The following is a 26,400-nucleotide window of genomic DNA, read 5'->3' as shown; positions in this document are numbered from 1 at the left end:
CCTATTGTTGTACCTGCTCCCCAAGTCCCTGGGGTAGCTGCCCATAGGGTTCCCACTTCTGCGCCTGCTTCTACAGTTACTAGTATACCTAACCCCTCAGTAACCATAGCTTCCCCTGCTGTGTCAGGTGTTCACCTGCCCAATGCTGTTCCTGTAAATACTAACCAAACACCCACACTTGTAACTACAGCTGGGGAACCATTCAGTATTTCCCCGAATGGGTCCTTATCTAATATACCGGGACTCCCGACCCAACCCCAACTTCTGAGCCTCCAGCCTTCCCAGGTCAATCCTTCCCTAACCAAGCCACTCAACGTCCCAACGAACCCTATGCTTCAGCAAAAGATTTTATCTGGGGCATCAGCTCCAGATAGTAGTGTTGGAACCTCTATGTGTGGGACAGTAATTGTTGATAGGCCATATTTAGAAAATTTGCCGAAATTTCATGTAGAAGATTTGCCGAGGAATCCCATCGAAAGAAATATCAAAGTAGAAGCTTGGATTAAAAATATTGAGGCCATTTTGCTTAATATATCTGATGAAAAAATGAAAGTTTCACTGGGATTCAGGGCAATTGTAGATAACACAGCATCCATATTTAGTCTCCCACAATTTATTAACGTAAAGGACTGGAGTAATTTCAAGGATGCTATAAGATATAGGTTCCAGACGGCAGTATCAGTTGAAAATATCCATCGATACCTGGAACAATTGCAACTGAAGGAAGGACACACTCTAAGGGACTTCAGTTGTCTGGTATGGTCCAGGGTGGAAGATGTGAGCGGAACTTTAAAATATAATGCAGAACAGCTGGAGCTTTATAAAAAGCAGGTATTTTGTGAAGGGTTGCCAGTCTGGATGAGAACTAGAGTTGCTATGGTACTAGCGATTAAAACCTTCGAAGAACTAGTTCAATATGCCATGTCTCTCGAGTCCGAATATGGTAGAGACAGAAAGGGAGATAGAATTGTTGCCTCAGAGAGAGTAACACCTGAGTCACCATATGTGGCGACAACCAATAATGAGAAGAAGTATATACCCCCGCACCGCAGGACAGGCGGTGGTGGGCGTAATAAACAGAATGCTCGGAGAACTAATCAATGCTGGGAGTGTGGCGGGATTGGCCATATTAGGGCCAACTGCCCTAATTTTCGTTCCTAACGAAAGAAGAAGGTACAAGGTTAAGAAAGATAGGTCTGATAACCTTGTTACCAAAGATGAAAGACCTATGATTAAAATAAGAGTAAATGGAAAAAAATTGGTAGCTTTCATTGATACGGGAAGTCAGGTGTCAATAATTAAGCGAGATGTATGTAATAACTGGAGGGGTTGTAAAATAAGCAAAGCTAAGAGAGATATTACTGCTGTAAATGGTAATGATATTAATGTCGAGGGACAAACGGACCTGTACTTTGAACTGGGTGAAAGTTATAAAGTTCACGCTTGTTTAGTAGTGTCTGGAGTAAGGTTTCCAGGGGACTTACTCTTAGGTATGGATTTTCTCAGAAGGTTTGACTTCCTCTTGTCGTATGGCAAAGGAAGGGGAACCAGTCGGCTGATACTGGATGAGGTTTCCTTTCCAATAAAATTCATAGAACATCCCTCAATAGTAGCTTCTATGAGTAGGAGTAATAAATTATTCAAAACCCCATCTAAATCACTTTTTGAAGCGCAGTTACCTAATGTGAACTCTGCAGACGCAGATTATGCAGTTCATGTATTATATAACCAGGTATGTCCACCTAATACATTCAAATTTATTAAAGGCTCAGTGGGAAGGAAGGTCGAGCCAGGAAGTATCTTACAATTAGCGGGGAAGCTAGAATCCTTCCTGGTGCCTCATCATCTAGCCCAGGTTTCTGAGAAAAGACATATCTTAATACCAGTGATAAATCTGACAAGTAAAGCGTTAAGATTCAAGAATGGTAGAAGGTTAACATCAGCTGAGATTATCCCCAAAGACTTAATTTTTGAACCTGACTCCGTTAGGCTACCTGGCCGAGGTCAACAATGTGGAGCACTTAATACCAGACTCCCAGAAAGGGTAGTGACGCCTGCCGCTCCCACCCAGAACGAAAGTAAAAGGGAAAAGACATTTAATGATGTAAATCTAAATCATTTAAAATGTTCTGAGAAGGAAATAATAAAGAATGCTTTAAGGAACTTTCCAAAGTTGTTTTCAATGGATGAAGGAGATATAGGCTTGCTGCCCCAGATTGAGCATACTATACCTACAGGTGACAGTTTACCTGTCCAAACCCGTCAATGGAGACTCCCAGAAGAGGCTAAGAGAGTAATAAGGGAGGAATGTAATACCATGCTCCAGAACGATGTAATTGAACCGAGTTCATCACCGTGGCTCTCACCTGTAGTGTTGGTAAAGAAACCGGATAACTCTTATCGGTTCTGTGTGGATTATAGGAAAGTGAATGAATTAACAATAGCTGATAGTTATCCCTTGCCCCTAATCCAGGAAATTCTTGATTCATTTGGAACAGCTAAGTATTTTTCGACTTTGGACGCTAAGTCAGCTTATTGGGCCATCCCCGTTTCAGAAGAAGATAGAGAGAAGACAGCATTCTCAGATGGGGTCAGATTATACCAATTTAAACGAATGCCCTACGGGTTAAAAACCGCGCCCTCTAGCTTCCAAAGAGCTATAAACTTCATCCTCAGCCCTGTGTTGGGTAGACACTCACTGGCATATCTTGATGATGTGGTAGTCTACTCCCGGTCATTTCCAGAACATGTAGACAACCTTGTGGAGACACTAAAACTACTGGATAAAGCAGGATTTAAGTTGAATGCAAAGAAATGTATAATAGCAGCCACTAGCTTTAAATTTCTAGGCTTTCAGGTAAGCCCTGAAGGGATTCGCCCTGACCCTGATAAGTGTAAGGCAATATCTGAAATGCCAAGACCTAGAACAGCAAGGGAAGTCAGGAGGTTCCTAGGTGCAGCAGGATACTTTAGAAGACATATTAAGGGTTTTGCAGAGCTAGCAGCACCACTGACAGATCTAACTAAGAAGAAAGCTAAGTTTGTATGGAAAGAAGAACATGAGTTGGCTCACGAAAAATTAAAGGCTGAGCTTACAAGTGAGCCGGTATTAGTGGTTCCTGATTTTTCCAGAGAGTTTGAGATACATACAGACGCTTCAGCAGTTGCAATAGGAGGTTGCCTAATGCAAAGAGACAAGGAAAATAACCCACACCCAGTAGCGTATTTTAGCAGAAAGATTAAGGGACCGGAAGTCAGGTATGCCATCACTGATAAAGAAGCCTTGGCAGTGGTAGAAAGTGTGAGATACTTTGAACCGTATGTATTTCAGCGCCATTTTAAAATAATAACAGATCACAGGGCATTGGTGCACATATTTAAAAAGAAAACTCGCTGTCCTAGGATGTCTAGATGGGGTTACGAACTGTCAGCACACTCGTACCAGATTCTTTATAAGCCCGGAGCCTCACACCATGTACCAGACGTATTGAGTAGGAATGTAGCAGCAATAAATGTAAATGTTAATATTGAGAATGTGAACAATGAAAAATTAAGAGAGTACCAACTGGAAGAGAACAGGTGGAAGGAGATAATTGAGTATTTGGAGGGAGAGAAGCTCCCGTGCCACAAGCCAAGCCGCCCTATTGATGAATTCGAGATGAAAGACGGTGTGCTACATAGGATTACGGAGCTGAACGATCGGTCAGTACAGCAGGTAGTAATACCCAATGTCCTCAGGAAGGCCGCTCTGAAGCTTGCACACTCATCCAAGATGGCTGGCCATCCAGGTGTTTTTAGGACTTATAAGAGGGCCAAAGAAATGTTCTACTTTCCTGGTCTCCTGAATTATGTAACCGAATATGTAAAATGTTGTGGTAATTGCCAAAGGAGGAAAGGTAACCCTCAGGTTAATGTGGAATTGCAAGCTTTTCCCGAGATTAAGGAGCCGTTGGACCGGGTTGGTGCAGATCTTATTGACTTACATAATAGTTATTCAGGCAATAGGTATGTTCTTGTGCTGGTGGACCATCTGTCACGGTATACAACACTTGTACCCATCCCTAAGAAAGACCCACAGACTGTTGCAGAGGCGCTCCTTGATAGATTCGTAGCAATATTTGGACCTCCTAGAGAATTAGTAACAGATCAAGGTTCAGAGTTTAAAAGCAAGGTATTTGCAGAGGTTTGTAACACCTTAGAAATAATGACAGCATTCACGACAGCTTATCATCCACAGGCGAATGGTATGGTGGAGAGAACGAACCAAGTAGTCAAAAATACACTGGCCATTCTCTCAGAGAAAGAACCATTACAATGGGATAAATATATACCATATGTTCAATTTGCTTTAAACACCGCTATTCACAAATCAATAGGGACACAACCATTATTCCTATTTACAGGGCATGACTGTCATTTTGCAGCAGGCTTGGTGAACCAAGCAGTTGTCAGATACGGTGAGGACTATCCTTCAGAAGTCCTAACAAAAATGAGAACTGCTTGGCGAACTGCCGCCCAGGCATCTGGTAGAGCGCAGGAAAAATATGCTCACTACTATGACAGGCAAGTGAAGCCTCTTAAACTTAAGGAAGGTAACCTAGTAATGGTATATAAAGATGAAGTAACCCCTCAACAGAGTAGGTCCCTCGGTCCAAGGTGGAAAGGTCCTTACCGCATCTTAGAGAAAATGGGACCAGTAAATGTGAAGGTTAAAGGGTTGTTTGAGGACCAGAGTGAGAGGATTGTTCATTGTAATAAACTAAAGCCATTCTGGTCTGAGGAGGAAATAGTAATGCCTAATGTTAATGTGGTGGATGAAAGGACTGTAAATGACGAGGTATATGAGGAAGATAGGTTACATCAGCTGGTAGAGGAAAATGTTGGTATGAATACAAGGTCAAGAATGTATAGACGAAATTTGTAAGGGAATTATTGCTGGAGGGAGGGAGTGTTGTGAGTAAATGGGACCCTGAGGGAAGGAGCTGACCACTCGCCTCGCCCTCAGGTCGGCTCAATACTCTAGAGACCTGCCCACCAACAATAAGCCCCAGTCACCTGTAGAACAATACTGCCGTCTACTATTATTCACAGGAGATGTGGAGATGTTGCCAGGATCTGCCAAGGAGACTCCAGGAATCTATTTGGCCTGGAGTGATGGAGACGCAGAAGTGCCAAGAAGTCAGTTTGGGTCCAGCAAAAGGGCTATTATTAGACCTGGGAGACTTGAGGAAAAGCGGTAGCCAGCTCTCGTGCCACCACCATGCAAGAGGTGGAAGTTGACGGGTGAGGCTGGACGGATGAAGGGTGGCCTTGGTGCCTGAGGAGTATTGTCGTGGTGAAGATAAGCTGCTTGCTGAGTCGTGAAGTTCCCAGATGCTGTGCTTTCAACGAGAGGGACCCGCATGAGCGTTCCTAAACGCCAATGAAGTCCACACAATGAGACATGGCCCAATTTAGGAAGTGCTAGGGTCGGCCAGAAGCTCTGGCTAACCCCTCTTCTAGTAGAAGCAGTAGACAGATCTGGAGGTGAGATGACAAGAATACTGCAATGGCCCTATGTCCTCCTCCGTCGACCCCTTCATATTTCTGCCCAAGGATTTGGAGAGAGCTTCTCCCTGGGTCAATAGCATGGCCCCAAGTCAAGCCAACCGTGTCATTCACTACTAGCCAGTGAAGCTTGGGAAATGATGATTAGAGTGGTATTAGTATGGTATCTCTACTGCTAGGGGATGCCCTATGTTATGTCAGCTGTTGGGACAATAATGTGTTGTATATTATGTGAGCTAGCTCCTTGCCGGGAGGGATCACAGTAGAGATAGGATGTATTTTCTTTTCAGGTGGAGAACTGTAAACACCAATCGGCTCGCCGTCAGAAGAGGATTCCTTTATGTGAGGGATGGGAGGTTTTCTTTTAGTTCCTAGAAATGGGATAATGATTGGTCCTGGTTGCGATTCCTGCCTTGTCATGAATGGTCACGGTACGGTGCAAGGAAAATGCGACATTGTGGTCGTGTAATGGTTCAGTTGCAAGTACTTGAAGGAATAATACCCGCTGGAGCTGTTTTCTACGCCAGGAAAACCTTACGAGGTTTGGCTCAATGGTTAATTAGCGAGGGTGACTACAGGAGCTAGTTTATTTCTAGTAGAGTACAGGAAGGCACTGGAGCCCGATATTTAGTTTTAAGGAGACATGACGGATAAGGAGGTTTCGCACCAGAGTCATTGTTATTCGTTTCCTGTGCTAGAATTTATTAAACCTACTGATCTGTGTGAATTCATATTATTTGCTATTGTATTGTAATAGATTTAAGGGGTTAGGATTAAAATAGTCTAATAACTAGGACAAATTGTCCTAGTTCTCAGATATTTTAAACTGGGGGAGAAAGGGGGATGTGATGTAGTCCAGCTGGGCTTGTGAGGTCTCTGGGGAGACCTAATTTGACCAATTATATGGTCACACCTTGCCTTGGCAGGCGTCTGTAGCCACGCCCACGTCTGAGGTCTTTTGTTCTTGACGCCTCAGACCTAGGCGTCAGGTCGTACACGTGGTACATACAACATTGGGGAGGGGGGTACTTTGACTACGATATAAGCCCAGGGAAGAGCGGGGCAAGGAGGTTGTTGGTGACAGGTCCGTCGAGCGAGAGCTCTGGACAGCCGCGTGTGTAGTAGACCACGCATTGGGAACCTCGGGTCAGCTGGTCGGTGAATTAAGAGTGAGTACTAGTCCGTGTTACTGATAACATCTACCCTTCCCCCTGGTAATAAGTCTCATAGGTCAATTGTTATATTGTGTAAATTTCCATCAGGAGATGTTGTATTCTAGCCCTTTTATGTTATTAAGTAAACTATAGCCATAGTTCCCATTTTTATTTGTACCTTCATATGCTATTCCCTAGCTTGTTAAGCACTGGGATATACAGGGGACGTGCTCACTCGCTGGGATACCTCCGGTAGAGTGGGTAGAGGTCTCACACACTGAGACAGATAATGGGCTTGTTCCCATTACCTGACATGATATTATCCAGTCTGTTGACAATGTCCCCAACACCAGCTCCAGGGAAGCACACTCTATCTCTCATCTTCTTATTCCTATTACAAAAAGCACGGTCAACATATCTTACCTGAGAGTCACCAACCACAAGAATGCGCTTACCTTCATTAGCAGGGGCAGTAGTACCCTTACCTTCACTGGCCACTGAAGTACATTCATCCTGGAGAACAGAGAAGCGATTTCCTACCTTCAGATCTTCACTCTTAACTTTCCTTACTCTGATGCGCCTCCCATTACTGTGAACAACTCGCCACTTGTAGCAGGTGCTGGGCTGCACCTCACTGCTGGTAGCCGTTGCTACCTCCCCACCTACAGCCTCCTCACAGTGAGAGACAGACTGCACCTCACTGCTAGAAGCCTCATTCCCCACATCTCCAACCACCTCACACTCTCTCCCAGGCCCATTGAGGTGGACCTTCAGCCTCCTAATCTCCTCCTGGAGAAGCAAGACCTCCTCCTTCAACTCTCCAACCTCAGTTTTTAAAACACTGCAGAAGCAAGCCATGCTTTGTAACCGTCCACGCTAATCCCCAAAGCAGCTCAGGGTCTGTGACCTCACGTGACGACTGACCACTGAACACTGACCTAATGTTCTTATATTTTACGGGGTTTGAGTAAGAATGTTTATCTAACATGCAGGAGGCTTTTCCTTTTATATCCCATCACGCAGGAGGATTCCTTGCATGTTCATTGACACATGATGCTTTCTCTGTCATATTCCATCACCTGTGTGACTAGTTAATGATCCAAGTCAGACCGAAACGTCGTCCTAAGTTTCAGTCTCCTAAGTACCGGTTATTTGTGCATCACATAGGTTGTTTTCCCAATCATATTCCATCACATAAAATGGACTTCTTACACGAGATACACGAAATCTTTCAGCCTGAGCTGCGACACTTCAGTTAGACAGTGAGGATAAGCATTCCGCTACGGGTTCAAAATCTGTATCATTATCATTAGTATAGTCTTCCCGGGGGATCAGAGGAAGGGGAAGGCAGGTGAAGTTCCTCGGATCAAAAGCCCCTCACCAGCATCAAGGAACCCCACTGAAGGGATAAATCTATTGGTGAGCCCAGTGCTCCTATCTGCCCCCCCCCCCAAAAAAAAAAAAAATCTGCCGGTATATTTTAGAATCATGTGCGTTTATTATGGTCGTAAACTGTGAACCCTGACTTTTAACTCGTTAACCACGTCTTTTAATAATAATAATAATAATAATAATAATAATAATAATAATAATAATAATAATAATAATAATAATAAATTATTATTATTACATTCATGGGGAAGCGATGGATCCGTAGAAGTAATCAGATTCGATCCGAGGAATGGAATAACAAGTCCAGTTTCTTAAATCAAGAGCCCCTCAACGTCACCGGCATCAAGGGACTAACACACAAAACAGATAAGACAAATGCTCCCTCATCTCTTTCTTGTCTCTTCCTCGGTACAAAGGCAACACAACAAAGATGTCAGTCCTGGAAAATTATGTCCCTAACTGCCTAGTTAGCCTGTTAAATTTATAATTGCATAAGCCATTTAGGTCACTAAGTGCCTAATCACTAACAAAATTGAATAATTTATTCCCCTAAAAAGGAATTATGGCAAACTCTGTGTGTATATACGCTGAAAATTATTACTGATTATAATTCATGTTAGGCGCTAAACTAATGTAGGTCATTCAGCGCATGAGGTGGTGAAGGCTCAATCCTCCGTCTGCTGAGTGCGAGACGGAAGCACTTCTTATCTCCACTCGCCTAGTTATCTTATGCACTAAGAAACGTACACCTCTCAGTGTATATAACCAATTGTACACTGCCCATAGTTACTTTGTTATGTATGTTATACCCATCAACTACGTATATGAGGGTTATTGCAGCTGCACTGCACCTGTACACTAACATCAAAAATGTTTTTAGCACTAATATGTAGATTAAGGTAAACTCTCATTGTATGTATACAGATATACGCCTCTTAGTGTACACTGTTATAAAATTAACGACAAAATAAGCAAACCCGTAAGTCTCGATGTATGTACCCAGTGGGAGGGGACATTGCCCAGGTAAACACGTAGCATCTTACAGCCGAGAACATAAATAAGCGATGAGCTTAGCTTTCACTCTGAACTGATTCAACACATACCTGTCAGGGACTATAGACAGAAATTCAGTTTCACCTGTTTTGGGTAATACCGATTTTTTTTTTAGTTATCTTCGCTGTAAAACGATCATGACTCGTCCTGTGCAAGGTAGTGAGAATTGACCAAGTGGCAACCTTCTAGCTAGAGCCTGACCCGCGGTATATAAACAGGAATCTTGCACGAGAGAGTTTATGTGACCAGAAATGCGGGTTCTGGTAAGTGATTTACTGCTTTGTTTTGTGTTGTGTTTATCTGTAAGTTCATAAGACAGTTGGGGCTCAGCTCCTGAGCCTACTAAGTGCCTCTGGTCATTTACCGTCAACCAGATGGATAGGGAGTGCTAAGATATTTATGTATACGTACATATGTCATTGCAGTGGTAATGTGTCATGTCAGTGGTAATGTGTCATGTCAGTGGTAATGTGTCATGTCAGTGGTAATGTGTCATGTCAGTGGTAATATGTCATGTCAGTGGTAATATATGTCAGTGGTAATGTCATGTCAGTGGTAGTATATCATGTCAGTTGTAATGACAGGAATATGTCGCTGGTAATATGGATAAGCTAAACCCGTAAGGGTTATGCATCGTTATTTAAAATAGGTGAATAGTCATTTTAGATCACTTTCGTTATGGATAAATTACTTGAAAATTTATTGAACATCTATGAATAAATTCTCATTATATTCTCGGATTTTTTTTTTCCAAATTTAGGTAAATAATGATGCAGTGTGTGAGAATAATTTGGCTGCAATATTTATAGTCAAATTTAAATCAAGTGGCTATCAGAACCTGTAGATGTTATCACACTAGACGACGCTGGACGATAGTTATAAATTTATGAGCATGTTGATACTGACAGATTATGGGAATTAAGGACACATGCACAGTCAAGGTATTTAACGGAGAGATGTTTCGTTACTTAGGTCTTTTACCTAACCTAACAAAGACAGCTGAAAAAAAGTATATGTAGTAGAGAGAGAGGTCAGGTGCGATGAGTTATTTGCACATGTGGGCGGTAGTTGTCTGCTGATTTTGATATTTATTTTATTTTAATTATGGGGGAGTGCTAAACCCGTAGGATTATACAGCGCATGGGGGGGTGGAAGGTATTCAGACTCAGTTCAGGGAACCGGAGCACAGATCCAATTCCCTAGATCAAGAGCTCCTCACCAGCGTCAAGGAACCTCTCTTCAGGGGGCTGATTTTGATAAATGATCCACCATGAGGCCTGGTCTCAGACAGAGCTGCGGGGGCGTTGACCTCCATAACCCTTTCCAGGTAAACTTCAGGTAATGGGTACGTGGCTCTTCTGGAGTGAGACTTAAGTAGGATTAGGTAAGCACAGTGTCCTCGCACTTGGCGAACGAAGAATCGAATCTCCGCCACTGCTTGCGCTAAATGATTCACAAGGGTTTCGTGCTTCACATTAAGAATAATAATAATTAATTAATATATTAATAATCTTTATTTATACAAGTACATGTACAAGGTTTACAGGCCTAGCTGAAATCAGTGACATACTACTATTATAGAAAGCCCCTTGTTATGCAGAGCATTTCGGGCAAATTAGGTCAGTTTTGTCCCAGGATGCGACCCACACCAGTCGACTAACGCCCAGGTACCTATTTTACTGATAGGCGAACATGGACAGTAGGTGTCTTAAAGAAACACATCCTACTGTTTCCAAACGTACTGGGGATCGATCCCCGGACCTCAGTGTGTGAGCTGAGTATTCTGGCAGTATGGCTTATTATCATCGGGGTCCATCTTAGGTCCTCCGAGGATGCGGGTAACCCACAATGATAAAGGTAGTAGGTGCTAGACTTGTACATACTTCGACCTGAGTTGAACAACCTACTACTGTCTTAGGTCGATGATTATTTCGGAATATTTTTCCATGCTACAAATGATAAGGGATTTTATAGTTAAAAGTTCTCAAAAGGTTAGCTTATGTCAATTAAACTTTTCTACTTTTCCAGATTGTGTTAGCTACAGTGGGCGTCGTCTGGGCTGCTCCTGGTTCAGGAACTCCTAATACGGACACACTGGTGGTCGCACCTACTCCTGCCTTCGCTCACCTAACAGCACAAGCCGTGCTCCCCGTCACATATATCTCCCGTTACCACGCCCAGGATGAGTTAGGCCAAGTCAACTATGGCTTTACCCACCCTGGTCAGTCTAAGAACGAAATCCGTGATGCTTTGGGTAACGTGGCCGGCATCTACACTTACATAGACAATGACAACAAGCCTATACATGTCGAGTATACGGCTGGCGTAGACGGCTTCCAGGTGAAGAGTAACGCCCTTCCTGTTGGATATATTGCTTCACAGACCCCTGAACCCATCGCTATCTTACCTGAGGATGCTCCCACAGAACTGAATGATGCAGAGACTTACAATGCTGCTTCTGTTCCTGCCTCTACAGGTCCTGAGGTTTCCCCACAAGATAATACACCAATTGCTTTAGAACCTGCCATGGATACTAATTTAGAGGCCATGGATGCAGTTGATGTTGCTGCTACCCCTGATGACACTGTGGCCATTAGGGCTGCTTTCAACTTGGGTGATACTGCAGTAACAGATGAAGCTAAAGAGGAAAAACTAGATACTACACAGCCTGAAACAATTTCCGACGAATCTTCAGCTGTATTTAATGAAGCTCCACTAGAGACGACTGAAGATAATCCTGTGGTGGACGACACAGTCAATGCAAGCCAGGATGCAGTTGATGTTGCTGCTACCCCTGATGACACTGTGGCCATTAGGGCTGCTTTCGACTTGGGTGATACTGCAGTAACAGATGAAGCTAAAGAGGAAAAACTAGATACTACACAGCCTGAAACAATTTCCGACGAATCTTCAGCTGTATTTAATGAAGCTCCACTAGAGACGACTGAAGATAATCCTGTGGTGGACGACACAGTCAATGCAAGCCAGGATCCTCAGGTCACTGATACGGATAATACAGTTCCTAGTGTTGATGAAATGCATCCTGTTGAAGCAGTAGCCACTGAACCTGTTGATGAAGTAAAGGATTTAGAAGCTACATCAGCTCCTATAGATCCTGAAAATGAAGTGGCCCCTGATGATGCCGTCGGAGAAATGATCGATGAAGATCCTCAGACTGCTCAACAAACAATAGAAGACGTTGAACCCAATCAGACACCCTTAGCCTTTGAAGAATCTCCCCTGGTCCCAGAACATGCTTCCATCGCCGTCGAAGACTTTGAAGTGGCAGCACCAAGGACTGACTCCCAGGATGCCACTGCAGCTACTCCTGACGTCGGTATAGATAGTTCACTTACTCAGCACTTTGGTTACATATCTGCCCTACAAGGAGTCCTGCCTCCACTGTATACCTACAACTTCCCATACAGGGCTTATGGCACCCATGCTCCTGCAGTGCTTCCCCTTAGCGTCGCAACACCCTCAAGAGTCTTTTCTGAAGTCCCTGTTGTGCCACAAGCTCGCCTGCCTTACTATCACTATATACATAACAACAATCTCAACTATGTTGTACCTTATGCCCGTCAAGTTATTCAGTACATTCCTGCCTAAGATTGTAAATCGTCATTCATTTTTGCATTAATATATGGTAATAACTAAACGAGGGGCTGAGGATATTGCAATACTTCTGTGTAGCATTTCTGTGCCAAAGGTAAGGACACATACAGGGAAGATTTCTATAGTAGGCTACATCCCAATTATTATAATCAAAACCAAGTGCTAAACCCATCAAGGTCATACAGCACTGCGGCTACATCTCAAGATAGTATGTGAATCTGTTCACTTCAAGGAAACAGCTCTCTCCATACTGGTGCTCTTGTTTTTTACTATAATTTATAAAACAAACAATTCTTGCATTTACTTGTAAAATCTCATAAAATAGACTAAATTAATTGTTATTTATTAGCCTGAGAGAGTACAGTATGTGTTAGTCATGTTGAACAAATTATGACTGAAAACGGTGAAGCAGAATTAAGGGTAAGACAACAATAATAATAATAATAATAATAATAATAAAAACTAAGTGCTAAACCCACAAGGATCTAATAATATAACATTCGTAGGGTGAACTAAACCCATAAGAGTGTAGCGTTGCATGATCCTTGCATGTCACATGGAGCCTGGAAATGCTTATCATTCAGGTTTGATCTAAGGAAGAGGAAGACAAGTCCTAATCTTTGGATCAAGATGATAAATTAAGCATGTGCACTACTTAGGTATCTTTTGTGGAAACGTTTGACCGCACACTGGCTTCTTCAGTCCAATGCAGAGAAAGAGTAGTTGAAAATTTGAGGGAGTTTAAGGTAATCAGTCCCTCAGTTTAGAGTCAATGTGACGAATCCACTAGTCTTGATAAGAATACAGCATATGTGCGAAGAAGGGGCCTATATACTGCAAACAGGTGAAGTGGAGAAGTTGTAGGCGGTGTCACCTTGGACAAATCCACATGTGGGAGTAGGTTATGTCTACAGGTCAGGCAAGCATACAATTCCCTGTATCAAGATCCCAAGATGTTGCTGACAGGATGCAGATAACCAACAAATTGATAAATGAAGACATTTGCAACACTTGGGTCTCTTTGACGATAAGACACTATTCTCATCATTCACCTTCATATTTTCCTGACAATTGCAGCATTTATCCTACTCTTGTAATTATAATCATAACTAAGCACTCAACCCACAAGGGTCATACAGGGTCCTCTTGTATTATTATTATTATTATAATCAAGGGGGAAGCGCTAAACCCGTAGGATTATACAGCGCCCAGGGGGGGATGTGGAAGGCATTCAGGCTTAATTCGGGGAACTGGAGCACAGATTCAATTCCCTAAATCAAGAGCCCCTCACCAACATCAAGGAACCTTCCATGAGGGGGGGTCCTCTTGTAAGAATTGACCATCTTGTTACTTTCCACAGAAGACTTTTTTGATGTCACACTGCCACTTTTCAGTGTCTTCTACTGGGGCCATTTTTATATTCGTTCTGGTAACATCCACAAAGGGTATGAAATTGTTTTTATCAATGTATATTTTTGAGCACTAATAATCATATGGACAAACTGGTTTAATTGTTTTTATGCTTCATTTCCAGCAGGCTTTTTTCTGATGTTGGAGAATGTTTTCAAATTCTGCCATGGAATTTTAAAGTACATAGTTGACTCCTCAAACTTTTTTTTTGAAGTTTTAGTAGATTACCTCTCCTTTGTCACGAGACCCAAGGTCACAATCCAGGTGGACAAAATGACCAACTCTGCATTTCACTTAGTGGTTTTAGCCAGCTTTAAGATCTTCTCCAGCACTTTTTCTGGGGAAATGGAAAGCATTCAGGTCTGATGCAAGGAAGAGAAGCACATGTTCAATATTTTAGATCAAGAGGCCCTCACCAGTATCAATGAGCCTCCCTCGAGGGAAAATTTTCTCACAGAATATGCACTTTCCCTTAAACTGTGACAGCACCTCAATGCATAAAAAGAGGTTCAGTTGTTTAGTCCAAATATTAAAATGGCAGTTTGGAGGGATATGTTGTGTATCTCCATACGTATATGCTTCTAAACTGTTATATTCTGAGCACCTCTGCAAAAGCAGTGATAATGTGTGAGTGTGGTGAAAGTGTTAATTGATGATGAAAGTATTTTCTTTTTGGGGATTTTCTTTCTTTTTTTTGGGTCACCCTGCCTCGGTGGGAGACGACCGACTTGTTGAAAAAAAGAAAAAAAAAAAAAAAAAAAGAAATGTGATCTAAGTGACTGACTGGAATGATTGTTGGCACCAGACAGGGTGGTGCAAGTATCTCAAACTGCTGATCTGGGATTTTCATGCACAACACTCGAGTTGAGATAGAATGGCGTGAAAAACAGAATCCTGCAAGTGGCAGTTTTGTGGGCAAAAATACCATGTTAATGAGGGTGGTTTCAATTATTATTATTATAATCAAGGGGAAGCGCTAAACCCGGAGGATTATACAGCGCCTGGGGGGGGGGGATGTGGAAGGCATTCAGGCTTAATTTGGGGAACTGGAGCACAGATCCAATTCCCTAAATCAAGAGCCCCTCACCAATATCAAGGAACCTTCCTTGAGGGGATGGTGGTTTCAAGCTGATAGGAAGGTGACTAGCTCAAACAACCACATGTTACAACAGTAGTATGCAGGTGAACCTCTCTGAACACACATGTTGAACCTTCATATCAATGGGCAAAAGCAGCAATCACTACACTGGGTTGGATTCCTGTCAGTTAAGAACAGGAAACTGAGCCCATAATTGTCACAAGTTCACCATAACTGGACGGCTAAGACTTGAAAACCATTGCCTGGTTTGAAAAATCATGACTGCTGCTGCAATGTGCAGCTGGTAGGGTCAGAATTTGGCATAAACCTTTGGGATGTGGTGGTATGGGAAATTTGCAGCATGAATGTGCAGCTGACAAATATGAAACAACTGTGTGATGCTACCATGTTAACATGGACCAGAATCTCTAAAGAATATTTCTAGCATTTTGTTATATCCGTGCCACAATGGTCGCTTAGTGTATAAATAATTTATGATGCTCCACTATAGAAAATGCATATAAATAAAAAAAAAAAAATCTGTAGAGCCAAATTCAAGAAAATAAATTAAAAATCTCTGCAGGCAATTTTGCATCATGGCAGGTATACCTCACATATACAGTTGGTTAGGGTCTGCATATAGTGCATATAATCCTAAAAGCATGTTTTCACTATCATGTGTTCAATAGCACTAGGCATAAAAAAAAAAATAAAATAAATGCTAGTCACCATCAAAAACCATCTTAAGATTACCAATGCATGAACCAAACACCATATTATAATCAAAAAGAAGTGCTAAACCTACAAGGGTCTTACCAAAAAACAAATGAAAAACACTGTATTAGCCAAATGCCTTAAAGCGAGGTACACCAGTCACTATTGTCAGGTGTTTAAATGCCAATTTGAAAAGATTATCTTAAAAGCATTTCAGTATACTGTACTTACATAGGAGTCACAATGAACAGTATCCTCAGTACCTGTTGTTCACCCTAGTTATTAAAATTTCACATCTTGGCATCAGACACAGTGACTGCAACCATCCAGAGGCATTATCATTGTGAAAGAAAAGCTAATTAAATATTTTGGATATTTACAGGACTGCTGGTTCTTCTGACTTTTTGTAAGGCACATAAACAAAAATTTAATAAATTTATAATTTTTTTTTTTCAAATCAGTCCTTGTCCAAGACTGTGTGGTTGACGATTCCAACAATCAATAACAAAGGTTGTACACTAAACATCGAAAAACACAAGCTTCTCTGGAGTCTTCTTTAAATAGGACAAATTATAATTGTATGGAAATTTAGGACCCACAGAGTGAATATCCTAAAATGAAAACACTTCCAATCTTTCTATAATAAATTTATAAGATTGTTGCAACTCAGCATTGTGTATACACTAAGCTCAGGGGTTACAATAGAATTAGCAACGTAACTCATTGTTTGTAGTTTTTATTTTTCATTAAAGTACTGACACATATCTCATAAAGCACATCAAGAGTATTTTATGTGGATCAGTTACTCAATGACAGCATCTTTAACACTTGTGAAGTCTAGTGTACAAAATGCAAACCATGGAAAAAAAGGGGCAACACAAAAAAATTCGAAAATTTTTATTTAATAATCAAGAATGCTTGGTGCTACTTCATCATATTAAACTGAAATAAATTTTTAATCATCATCAGAAATGATGCTCATAACAAGTAAACTTTAACAATTTATAATGCAGTCTAAATTATTTACTTAACATTCAGAATAAGCAAACTATTACATTTTAGAGTAATTATATTTTTGAAAGCATTTAATATTAAAATTCAGTACAATGTTGGCTAATAATATTCCTTTTGAACATTTTCACCATCAAAGTCCGAGAAATAGTGGCATGCATAAAATTTTGTTTATATTTATACGTATATAGATAAATGTATACTGAAATTTCATTCTGATTAATGTAATAATTTCTCATACAGCACTGGGGGAAGTTTCATGTAGATTTTCAGCAAAAACAGCTAGTCATGCCTCTAAACACACCATGAATGCAACCATAATTCTGCTCCAGTAGCAAAGATACAAATAGGTAGTCACACTAACAAAATACCTCCTTGCTTGGACATCCTAGCAACTGAGGCTTACCAGGAAAAACTATAATTCTGTAAACATAACACTGCCATAGAGTACTGGAGAAGATATTTCAGTCTGGGCCTCCAGTGTACAAGTCAGACATGTTAACCATGCCATATACACATCACGGTAATGCAACTAAATCTCACTTTGATGTCACAAATCTCAAATTGTGGTACACACACTATGTGCCAAATATGTTTTATGTACTGTTTTTAATTTGGTGCTATCTCGGTTCACTCCCAATACTATCTTTAATTGTGAAACAGCAGTACTACGAGAGGTTCACATTACCACAACACATGAGCATACAAAAAGTAATGGGCAATATTTGGTTGTGCCTAGTGCACCAGTGAGCTTTCTAAGTATGAGAAGTGGTTACACTGCTCATGATTTGTCTAAGATGTGGCAAGCATCATGATGGATTTGTTTGCTGGGCGAGAGCATTCAAATCAAATTCAGTGCTTTGTAATGGTTATATATTCACAGAATTGGAATAATTCAGTGAAATTAAATAACAGTAGCATTAAGAGTGAAGGAAGTTACTAGGACATTTAGTGACAAGGAGTGCAGCAATGTGTAAAAATGTGTGGTGCATAGTGTGTTTATCACAACCCTAGATCTATAAACACTTGCATACTTTGCCCCATTCATGATGTGCTGCTAACACAATAGGCTTATATGCTGGAGTTAAAAAAAAAAAAAAATTCAAATCTCCCCCAGTGCACGACAATAGATTGTTACAATCAAGGGCTTGTGAAACTTCAGTGTTTAATTACAGAGACTGGTGCTGCAGGTATACTGATTTACCAGAACACTTGAGTGACAAAGGTTTGTGTGTAAAAGATGGCGTATGGGATCTAGTGTGCTCACATCCTGAGCTCACAAAAATGATCATCAGCTGCATCACTTACGGTTCTTACATACTGTAGCTGAATGGTAACGGAGTCAAATACCTTTCAATACTCTGTAATTTGTATAATATATATTTATATATATTGAGTCATTCATAAAAATTAAGACAAAATATATAGGAAATACAAACTTTGGTACGAATTAATTTGTAATGTTGCAAAGTGGCTTTGAACATAAATGGCAATTTAATACAATAGAAGGGGGAGAAAGTTATGCACAGACCAAACAGTAAATACTGAAGTCATTATAAGAGGGGGTTACCAATTGCTGTCCAAAGCCACTTGTTAAGAGATGTGTGTCGACTGTCTATACCATGGTCGTGACTAAAGGTGATGTATGATCAGCTTTTCTTTTTATTAAGCGTCTTAGCCAATTGTTCTCTCTTCGCAGATGCAGCTGCTTCTTTGGCTGGAAATAAAAACAGTTATATAAATCATGAACATAAGATGTCTGTTGTTCAAATTACAATGTCCATCAACAATGTTTTCCTTCAATGGAAAATTTTACTGCTCACCCAAATTTCAGAAAATATGAAGTAAACTCAGTTTAAATTTGTAATTTTGGAGCAAATCATTAGAAAAACAAAGGAATTTATAAATTTTGATGCCATAAAGCAAGTCATTGTTTGATTAACTAGAAATAAAACTAAAAATACATACTAAAATCCATTTTACAAAGAAGGAAAAGCTTTCATTATCATTCACTCCCAACCTGTCTTTCCAAAAGTGCATGGATATTGCAGTCCAAATAAACTAATGAACCACAACATCCCAATCCAGCTTTCGAAATGCAGGCACTATCTCCCACCTCCAAAACTCGTCCTGGCTAATCAGATTCCCTGAAACCTTTCATAATAACAATCAAAGAAAGCACTAAACCCAGGAAACTTTTAATAGGTATTACCTGGCTCGTACTCTCACAGCAAGTCATACTATCTTCACTCTGATACCGCAGGCTGTGTGTTGTACGTTCAACCCTAATCCCTACCTCAAACTCGCCTCACACATTTCTGCCCCTTCCTGGGGAATTCCTTACACCTTCCCTGATCAACCTATCTTTCCCCATCATTTTTCAAACACAAGACACCCCTCTCAACCATGATTCTGCTCCCTGAATTATACTTCTCATACCACATCACCCACTAAATTACTCCCTCCACTCTGACATCCACATTGTGATACTGTTCTAATAGTGTATGTACATGTGAAACATTATATACATTAGAATGCATTATGTCAAAACAAGTATAATTTTCTCATAAAAAAAAAGTTTTTATGAGGATAGTGAGGCTCAGGTTAGGGTGTGTAGAAGAGAGGGAGACTACTTCCCGGTAAAAGTAGGTTTTAGACAGGGATGTGTAATGTCACCATGGTTGTTTAATATATTTATAGATGGGGTTGTAAAGGAAGTAAATGCTAGGGTGTTCGGGAGAGGGGTGGGATTAAATTTTGGGGAATCAAATTCAAAATGGGAATTGACACAGTTACTTTTTGCTGATGATACTGTGCTTATGGGAGATTCTAAAGAAAAATTGCAAAGGTTAGTGGATGAGTTTGGGAATGTGTGTAAAGGTAGAAAGTTGAAAGTGAACATAGAAAAGAGTAAGGTGATGAGGGTGTCAAATGATTTAGATAAAGAAAAATTGATTATCAAATTGGGGAGGAGGAGTATGGAAGAAGTGAATGTTTTCAGATACTTGGGAGTTGACGTGTCGGCGGATGGATTTATGAAGGATGAGGTTAATCATAGAATTGATGAGGGAAAAAAGGTGAGTGGTGCGTTGAGGTATATGTGGAGTCAAAAAACGTTATCTATGGAGGCAAAGAAGGGAATGTATGAAAGTATAGTAGTACCAACACTCTTATATGGGTGTGAAGCTTGGGTGGTAAATGCAGCAGCGAGGAGACGGTTGGAGGCAGTGGAGATGTCCTGTTTAAGGGCAATGTGTGGTGTAAATATTATGCAGAAAATTCGGAGTGTGGAAATTAGGAGAAGGTGTGGAGTTAATAAAAGTATTAGTCAGAGGGCAGAAGAGGGGTTGTTGAGGTGGTTTGGTCATTTAGAGAGAATGGATCAAAGTAGAATGACATGGAAAGTATATAAATCTATAGGGGAAGGAAGGCGGGGTAGGGGTCGTCCTCGAAAGGGTTGGAGAGAGGGGGTAAAGGAGGTTTTGTGGGCAAGAGGCTTGGACTTCCAGCAAGCGTGCGTGAGCGTGTTAGATAGGAGTGAATGGAGACGAATGGTACTTGGGACCTGACGATCTGTTGGAGTGTGAGCAGGGTAATATTTAGTGAAGGGATTCAGGGAAACCGGTTATTTTCATATAGTCGGACTTGAGTCCTGGAAATGGGAAGTACAATGCCTGCACTTTAAAGGAGGGGTTTGGGATATTGGCAGTTTGGAGGGATATGTTGTGTGTCTTTATATGTGTATGCTTCTGGACTGTTGTATTCTGAGCACCTCTGCAAAAACAGTGATAATGTGCGAGTGTGGTGAAAGTGTTGAATGATGATGAAAGTATTTTCTTTTTGGGGATTTTCTTTCTTTTTTTTTTTTGGGTCACCCTGCCTCGGTGGGAAACGGCCGACTTGTTGAGAAAAAAAAAAAAAAAAAAAAAGTATAATTTTTATACAATACAATAGACATGCATTTTGAACTTTCCTAGCCTCTAACTGAGACTGATATGCCACTCTACATCTATGTTAGCAAGGTTTTTTTTATAAGCTTGTGTGGTGGGGGTTCGTAAGAGATGTGATGGTTGGAGATAAACACACTTGTTGGATGGTAACACTTATATTGGCAGAGTGTGAAGGAGGAGCCCAGCCTGCCTGTTGCTGCTTGGTAGTCTAATGGGAACAGAGAGAGGGCAAGCACGCAGCGCTCACGACGGCATCATGTGACATCACACATACTAGTCACTGAGCCTACAGAAAGGGAGCCTAAATATATATATGGATACGATCTACAATATACTTCACAAGTATAAGTATGGGGAATTCAGTAGCTATACTGACACTTGTGTACATACCTGGAGTTTACCTAGAGAGGGTTTCGAGGGTCAACGCCCCTGCGGCTTGGTCTGAGACCAGGCCTCACACCAAGCACACATTTTTAACAACAATCTTGAGGGTACACAGATGTTATGAGTACGTACAAAAAAAAATAAAACACATTATAGGGTATGCATATTTTTAACCTAAAACAATAAAAGAAAGTCAAACAATATTACTGTTCTGTTTTGAGAGGTCTTTCTTTCAACACACAGGCCGTATCCCACCGAGGTGGGTTGACCCAAAAGGAAAAAGGAAAGTTTCTCCTTTTCTTTTTCTTTCAACACACCGCCCATATCCCACCGAGGCGGGGTGGCCCAAAAGAAAAAACGAAAGTTTCTCCTTTTACATTTAGTAATATATACAGGAGAAGAGGTTACTAGCCCCTTGCTCCTGGCATTTTAGTCGCCTCTTACAACACGCATGGCTTACGAAGGAAGAATTCTGTTCCACTTCCCCATGGAGGTAAGAGGAAACAAACAAGAACTAGAATGAAAATAGCAGAAAACCCAGAGGGGTGTGCATATATATGCTTGTACATGTATGTGTAGTGTGACCTAAGTGTAAGTAGAAGTAGCAAGACATACCTGAAATCTTGCATGTTTATTAGACAGAAAAAAGGACACAAGCAATCCTACTATCATATAAAACAATTACAGGCTTTCATTTTACACTCACTTGGCAGGACGGTAGTACCTACCTGGGTGGTTGCTGTCTACCAACCTACTACCTAGATTTTGAGAGGTATTACATCCTAAAACAATTTTAACCCTTTCGTCATCTAGTCCGTAAGTCTATGTTAATGATGCCAGGGTCGCTTACATAGATCTACATTTTGCATTCAGTTCCCTCAGATAAGCTGTGAGTGGTAAATTTTGGCCTAGAAATAAGAGAATGGGTCTGTGTGCCGAGTTCACGCAAAAATATCCTGCCCCCACATGGTGCACAATGGAAAAAGCAAAACTGACCTTGTGTTTCGTTTAAAATAGTAGTGAGTTGAGGTGTTTTCTACTATGGTTTATATTGGTTGTTTCTTGGTATCATATATTACTGAAATTATTTTGGCTGTTTTCAAAACTAGAAGTAGCTTGAAATCAGGCATAAAGCAGCAAAAATGTCAATTTTAGATGATATTCCCAAGAACAGGTAAGGACACCCATTACATCCCCCTCCCTCCAATCTATTTTGTAGGTTTTTACTAGGTCCGATTCAATTATCGGGATGCTGTAAACCATAACCAATCCTTCCTGGTTATATTCCTTTATCTGAGAAATGGGCAAATCTGATTTTTTTGTGTGAATTCAAAATGGAGGCCAAATGTACTATAGGAGAGGCCTGAGGATGTGATTAATGAAGAAAGGAAATGTTGGTTTAGTATTTGGAATGTCTACAGTGTTGATTTTGGACTCTTGTTTTGAAACTAACTTTTTATTTTTAAAATTTTGTATTTTTGGTATTATCTTCAGAAATAAATTCCATGTTGAGATAAGTATTTTCCTATGTTTGGAGTACTAAAACACCTCAAAACTATCATAATTTGACAAATAAACAGGGTTGTTTCCCTGTTCTACTGTTATGTACATTTAAGATGCTGGCAATGAGTGACTAAATTTTCATCTGAAATTGAACAGCATGAACTCTCAAGGCCCTTTCCATTTTGGATGTACTAGTATATTTCTTCACTCACATTTACAAAAAATGACATTATAGAGGAGCTTTATCAGAGCTATTTTTTTATGAGAAATAAATACAAGTCATACACTGACAAAAATTTACCTATTTTTATATCAAGATTTCAGAACAAAATAATATTTGTACCACTCAAATACATACCTTTTCTCTCATCTTCTTTTTTCTTAGCTGCATCTTCACGTTGTTGTCGAATAAGAGCTAAACGAGCAAGGTCAGCCCGAGCCTCTTCAGTCTTGCCCTCTGCATGCAACTTACGGTAATGAGCTGTTGCTCTTTGCTTTTCTATCTCTTCTCTGTGAAGACAAAAATGCATTATACAATCAACCCCTGCACATAGATAATCAACTATATAAATGAAACCTTGGTATAAAGAACTAATAGTGGGGAGGGGGTGTCTGTTTCAATGGAAATCCACTGTGTGGAGGACCTACAGGACATGCACACTACCACTAGCAAACAAATACCCAATGTAGCAGATTTGGTCCATTTTATGGGAAGCCCACTAACAGCTACCATTAACAGAAAATCCTGAAGCAGACTCAGTCCACTGCATTAAACATTTGTCCAACCAAATATTTTGCCTTATATCTGAAATCCATTACATAGGGTCCATGCCAACATAGCTCAGATGCCCCTTTAAACTGTAACACCCCACCACTCTTTCAAAGTGCAGGCACTGTGCCTCCACTTCCAGGATTCAAGTTGGGCTAGCCAGTTTTCTTGAATCATTTCATGTCACCCTGCTCACACTCCTACAGAATGCCAAGTCATAAAAAAAAAAACCCCCACTTGCCTCCACTTGCTACCTAACATGTTTTCACACACCTGTTGTGTCAAAACCCCTCTACAATTACTGTAGCAAACTTTGAAAATACAGTATTGGATGTATTCATGCACAAATAGTACACCTTGCATTTTGCTAACATGATTCTAGATTCTGAAACAGACTTACCCAAAATTTACTCTCATTACCTATAAGCCTTGGCTAGTTACCTTTATGAATATACTGGAGGAGAATTTTTAAATTTAAGAATTTCTTTCTTTGGGGATGTTTCAATGCCAGGCTCTAGTTTTAAGAAAAAAAAAAATAATTTCTGGTATAGAAGTTTAAAGCCAATGAAATAATTTACTATACATTTACCTAATACTTTCATACAAGGTGTGATGCTATTAAATCATACTTTGCAATGTTATAAAATACTAAAGAAAATGATGCAATATTCTTTAAATTCCTCACCTCTCGCGTCGAGATAACTGGGGCTTGCCAATACTAGCAGCACCTGAACTTTCAGCATTGATATTAGTCACTTTCTTGGGCTTATTGTCCATTCTGTTAGGATTTTCCCATTCAATCAATCCCCCAACACCCTTTGCCTTAACTTCTTTTGTCTCCTTTTCTTCGCTGCTGCTTTCATCTGAAGATGAGCTACTACCAGACTCCTTTTCTTCGTCATCTTCACTATCTGTTTCTCCTTGGTCTTTCTGTAAAAATTAAGAGGGAGGGGGAAAGGGACCAGCTTACATTTATTGTATTGATGTTGGTAGCATTACCGACAATACATTACGTAAAAAGACACAAGTGCAACTAATGTGACATTTTATTTTGGCAACGTTTCACTCTCCAGGAGCTTTATCAAGCCGTAACAGCTTGATTGTTACTTGAAAAAGCTGAAATGGCAAAGCATGAAGAGTATATTTTGACAAATGTAACAGGTTTTCTTTACAGAGTTGAACACTTAAAATGAATCTGAAATGCCTGGTAAAGAGTCTGAATGTAATAGTTAGTTGGGAAAGGAAAGCTTCCCTAGGGAACCAAGTAAATAAAATTCATTATACAGCAAATACCATATTAAAAATAAAAACTGCTAACTCACTCTCCACTGACGTTCCTTCTCTTCTTTCTTTTTCTGCGCTTCCATCGCTTCGAAATTCGTGAACTGGCGCTTGCCACCCTTATGCTTCCCTAAAATAAATGAACCTCTGTATACATATTTGCACTCCATTATACAACTTCTTTATCACATTAATAAAAAACAAGAAATATTTGAGAAATACTACCATACAACTGGGTAATTGCACCATGCGAGGGGTAATTATGCCACAAAATGTCCCGGCATGAATGGTGGCTTTGTACTTAGCAAACTAAAATTGTAATTAACATTGTAACCTTTACAAAGAAATAAAATCTTTATCTTAAGCACCAATTATCCAAGTTCCCCCCCCCAAAAAAAAAAGTCAGTGACTAATTTCCAGTGATGTCCTTGATGTCAGTGGGTGCTACTTTTGCACACATGCCCAATATACATTTTTTTGTTATATATTGTAGTACAAGTCCTAGCTTAGGCCTCCTTGAAATGCTATGCATAACTATGGTTTTTTTCCTTATAAGAAATACACACACCGTTGGTGTATAATAGTTTTTTAAAGGCATCTTCTTGGGAAATGAAATTACCATTAATATTTATGCAAAAAATTATCTAGAAAAGATTAAATACATGAATTTGCTTCTATAGGCAGGGTTTTTTTTTCACGAAATTTGCAATCGTCAGTAATTAACCCAATTTTGGACTTGCTAATGTTACTGCTCCACCCATCACTAGAGGAAAACTAGATAAAACTCAACACCTAGAAATAAGCAAACACTGAATGACGGGGAAAAACATCCAATATTCAAAGAGAAATCCTATAGATTGAAAAAAAAACTGCAGCTGTTTGGCCTTTGGTGGTATCTCTGCCGGACGTAAAAAAACGACAGGAACCGCCTCATATTACGCCAACACGGGAGATATAATGCCAAAAGGGAAGGCAGAGTGAAGAGGAGGCTACCTTTAGGCATGATGACGAGGATGAGTGGTGACAGTGGTGACAATGGTGACAATGCTTCAGTAAGCCTTGACGGGTCTACACTGACTTTTCAGAAGTCTTCCTCCACCACGCGGACATCTACACTCCAACTATAACATTATAACCTCTAAAATTCAGCCAGTTGACTAGATAATCAATTAGTTTTAATTTTAATTTACTACATAGGCATCATTAAACCTTCGGTCCGCCTAAACAATAACATCGATAACAATTTAATCCCACAGACAAGGATTAGGAAAAAAAAAACTTCAATTTTGTAAACTCTGATAACTATACAATACTTTAGAGTACATAACCTTCCTACAAATATTTATCATTACGTTTATATATATACGTGGTGCTATAATTGGCAACCAATTGACGGGTAGAGTTATAGAAAATAATACTTTTTTCTCCTGTGTTCCAACACTTTCATAGTTGTAAAAGTGGTTTATATGGGAATATGGAAGAAATACTAAAAAAAAAATATGTAGCAGCAATTTGAATTTTTTTTTCTTCAGTATTTCA

The 26,400-nt window shown here is 40.2% G+C and overlaps 2 protein-coding genes across 4 annotated transcripts in view; one reads left to right on the top strand and one right to left on the bottom strand.

Annotated features, from left to right (window-relative positions):
• Window positions 1-14,267, top strand: part of LOC138851644 (dextranase-like) — a 28,915-nt gene extending 14,648 nt beyond the window's left edge. Inside the window, exons 1-2 of one of the 3 annotated variants that reach the window (XM_070080969.1) lie at window positions 9,334-9,409; window positions 11,175-14,267. In XM_070080969.1, the coding sequence (XP_069937070.1) occupies window positions 9,398-9,409; window positions 11,175-12,755 (1,593 nt within the window). In that variant the 5' untranslated portion in view covers window positions 9,334-9,397 and the 3' untranslated portion in view covers window positions 12,756-14,267. Of the gene's footprint in view, window positions 1-9,333; window positions 9,410-10,042; window positions 10,088-11,174 lie in introns of those variants that run through there. The other 2 variants (XM_070080967.1, XM_070080968.1) reach the window with 2 other exon arrangements.
• Window positions 14,268-16,683: 2,416 nt separating this feature from the next.
• Window positions 16,684-25,993, bottom strand: LOC128696286 (28 kDa heat- and acid-stable phosphoprotein). The gene is made up of 5 exons (XM_053787462.2): window positions 25,855-25,993; window positions 24,903-24,991; window positions 24,266-24,510; window positions 23,170-23,321; window positions 16,684-18,691 (listed from the first exon to the last, which is right to left on the bottom strand). Exons 1-5 carry the CDS (start codon window positions 25,862-25,864, stop codon window positions 18,624-18,626), a joined length of 564 nt encoding a protein of 187 aa, XP_053643437.1. The 5' UTR covers window positions 25,865-25,993; the 3' UTR covers window positions 16,684-18,623.
• Between the last annotated feature and the right edge of the window lie 407 nt (window positions 25,994-26,400).

This window comes from Cherax quadricarinatus, unplaced genomic scaffold, assembly GCF_038502225.1.
Source record: "Cherax quadricarinatus isolate ZL_2023a unplaced genomic scaffold, ASM3850222v1 Contig1373, whole genome shotgun sequence".
Taxonomy (NCBI): Eukaryota; Metazoa; Arthropoda; class Malacostraca; order Decapoda; family Parastacidae; genus Cherax; species Cherax quadricarinatus.
The sequence above is the reverse complement of the archived record's forward strand: the minus strand, read 5'-3'. Positions and strand labels throughout refer to the sequence as shown.

Coding starts and splice junctions, on each gene's coding strand:
- LOC128696286 (XM_053787462.2), bottom strand. Junction 23,322..24,265: donor CAGTTATCTCGACGCGAGAG/GTGAGGAATTTA, acceptor TTGTCTTCACAG/AGAAGAGATAGAAAAGCAAA. Junction 18,692..23,169: donor AAAAGAAGATGAGAGAAAAG/GTATGTATTTGA, acceptor TTTTATTTCCAG/CCAAAGAAGCAGCTGCATCT.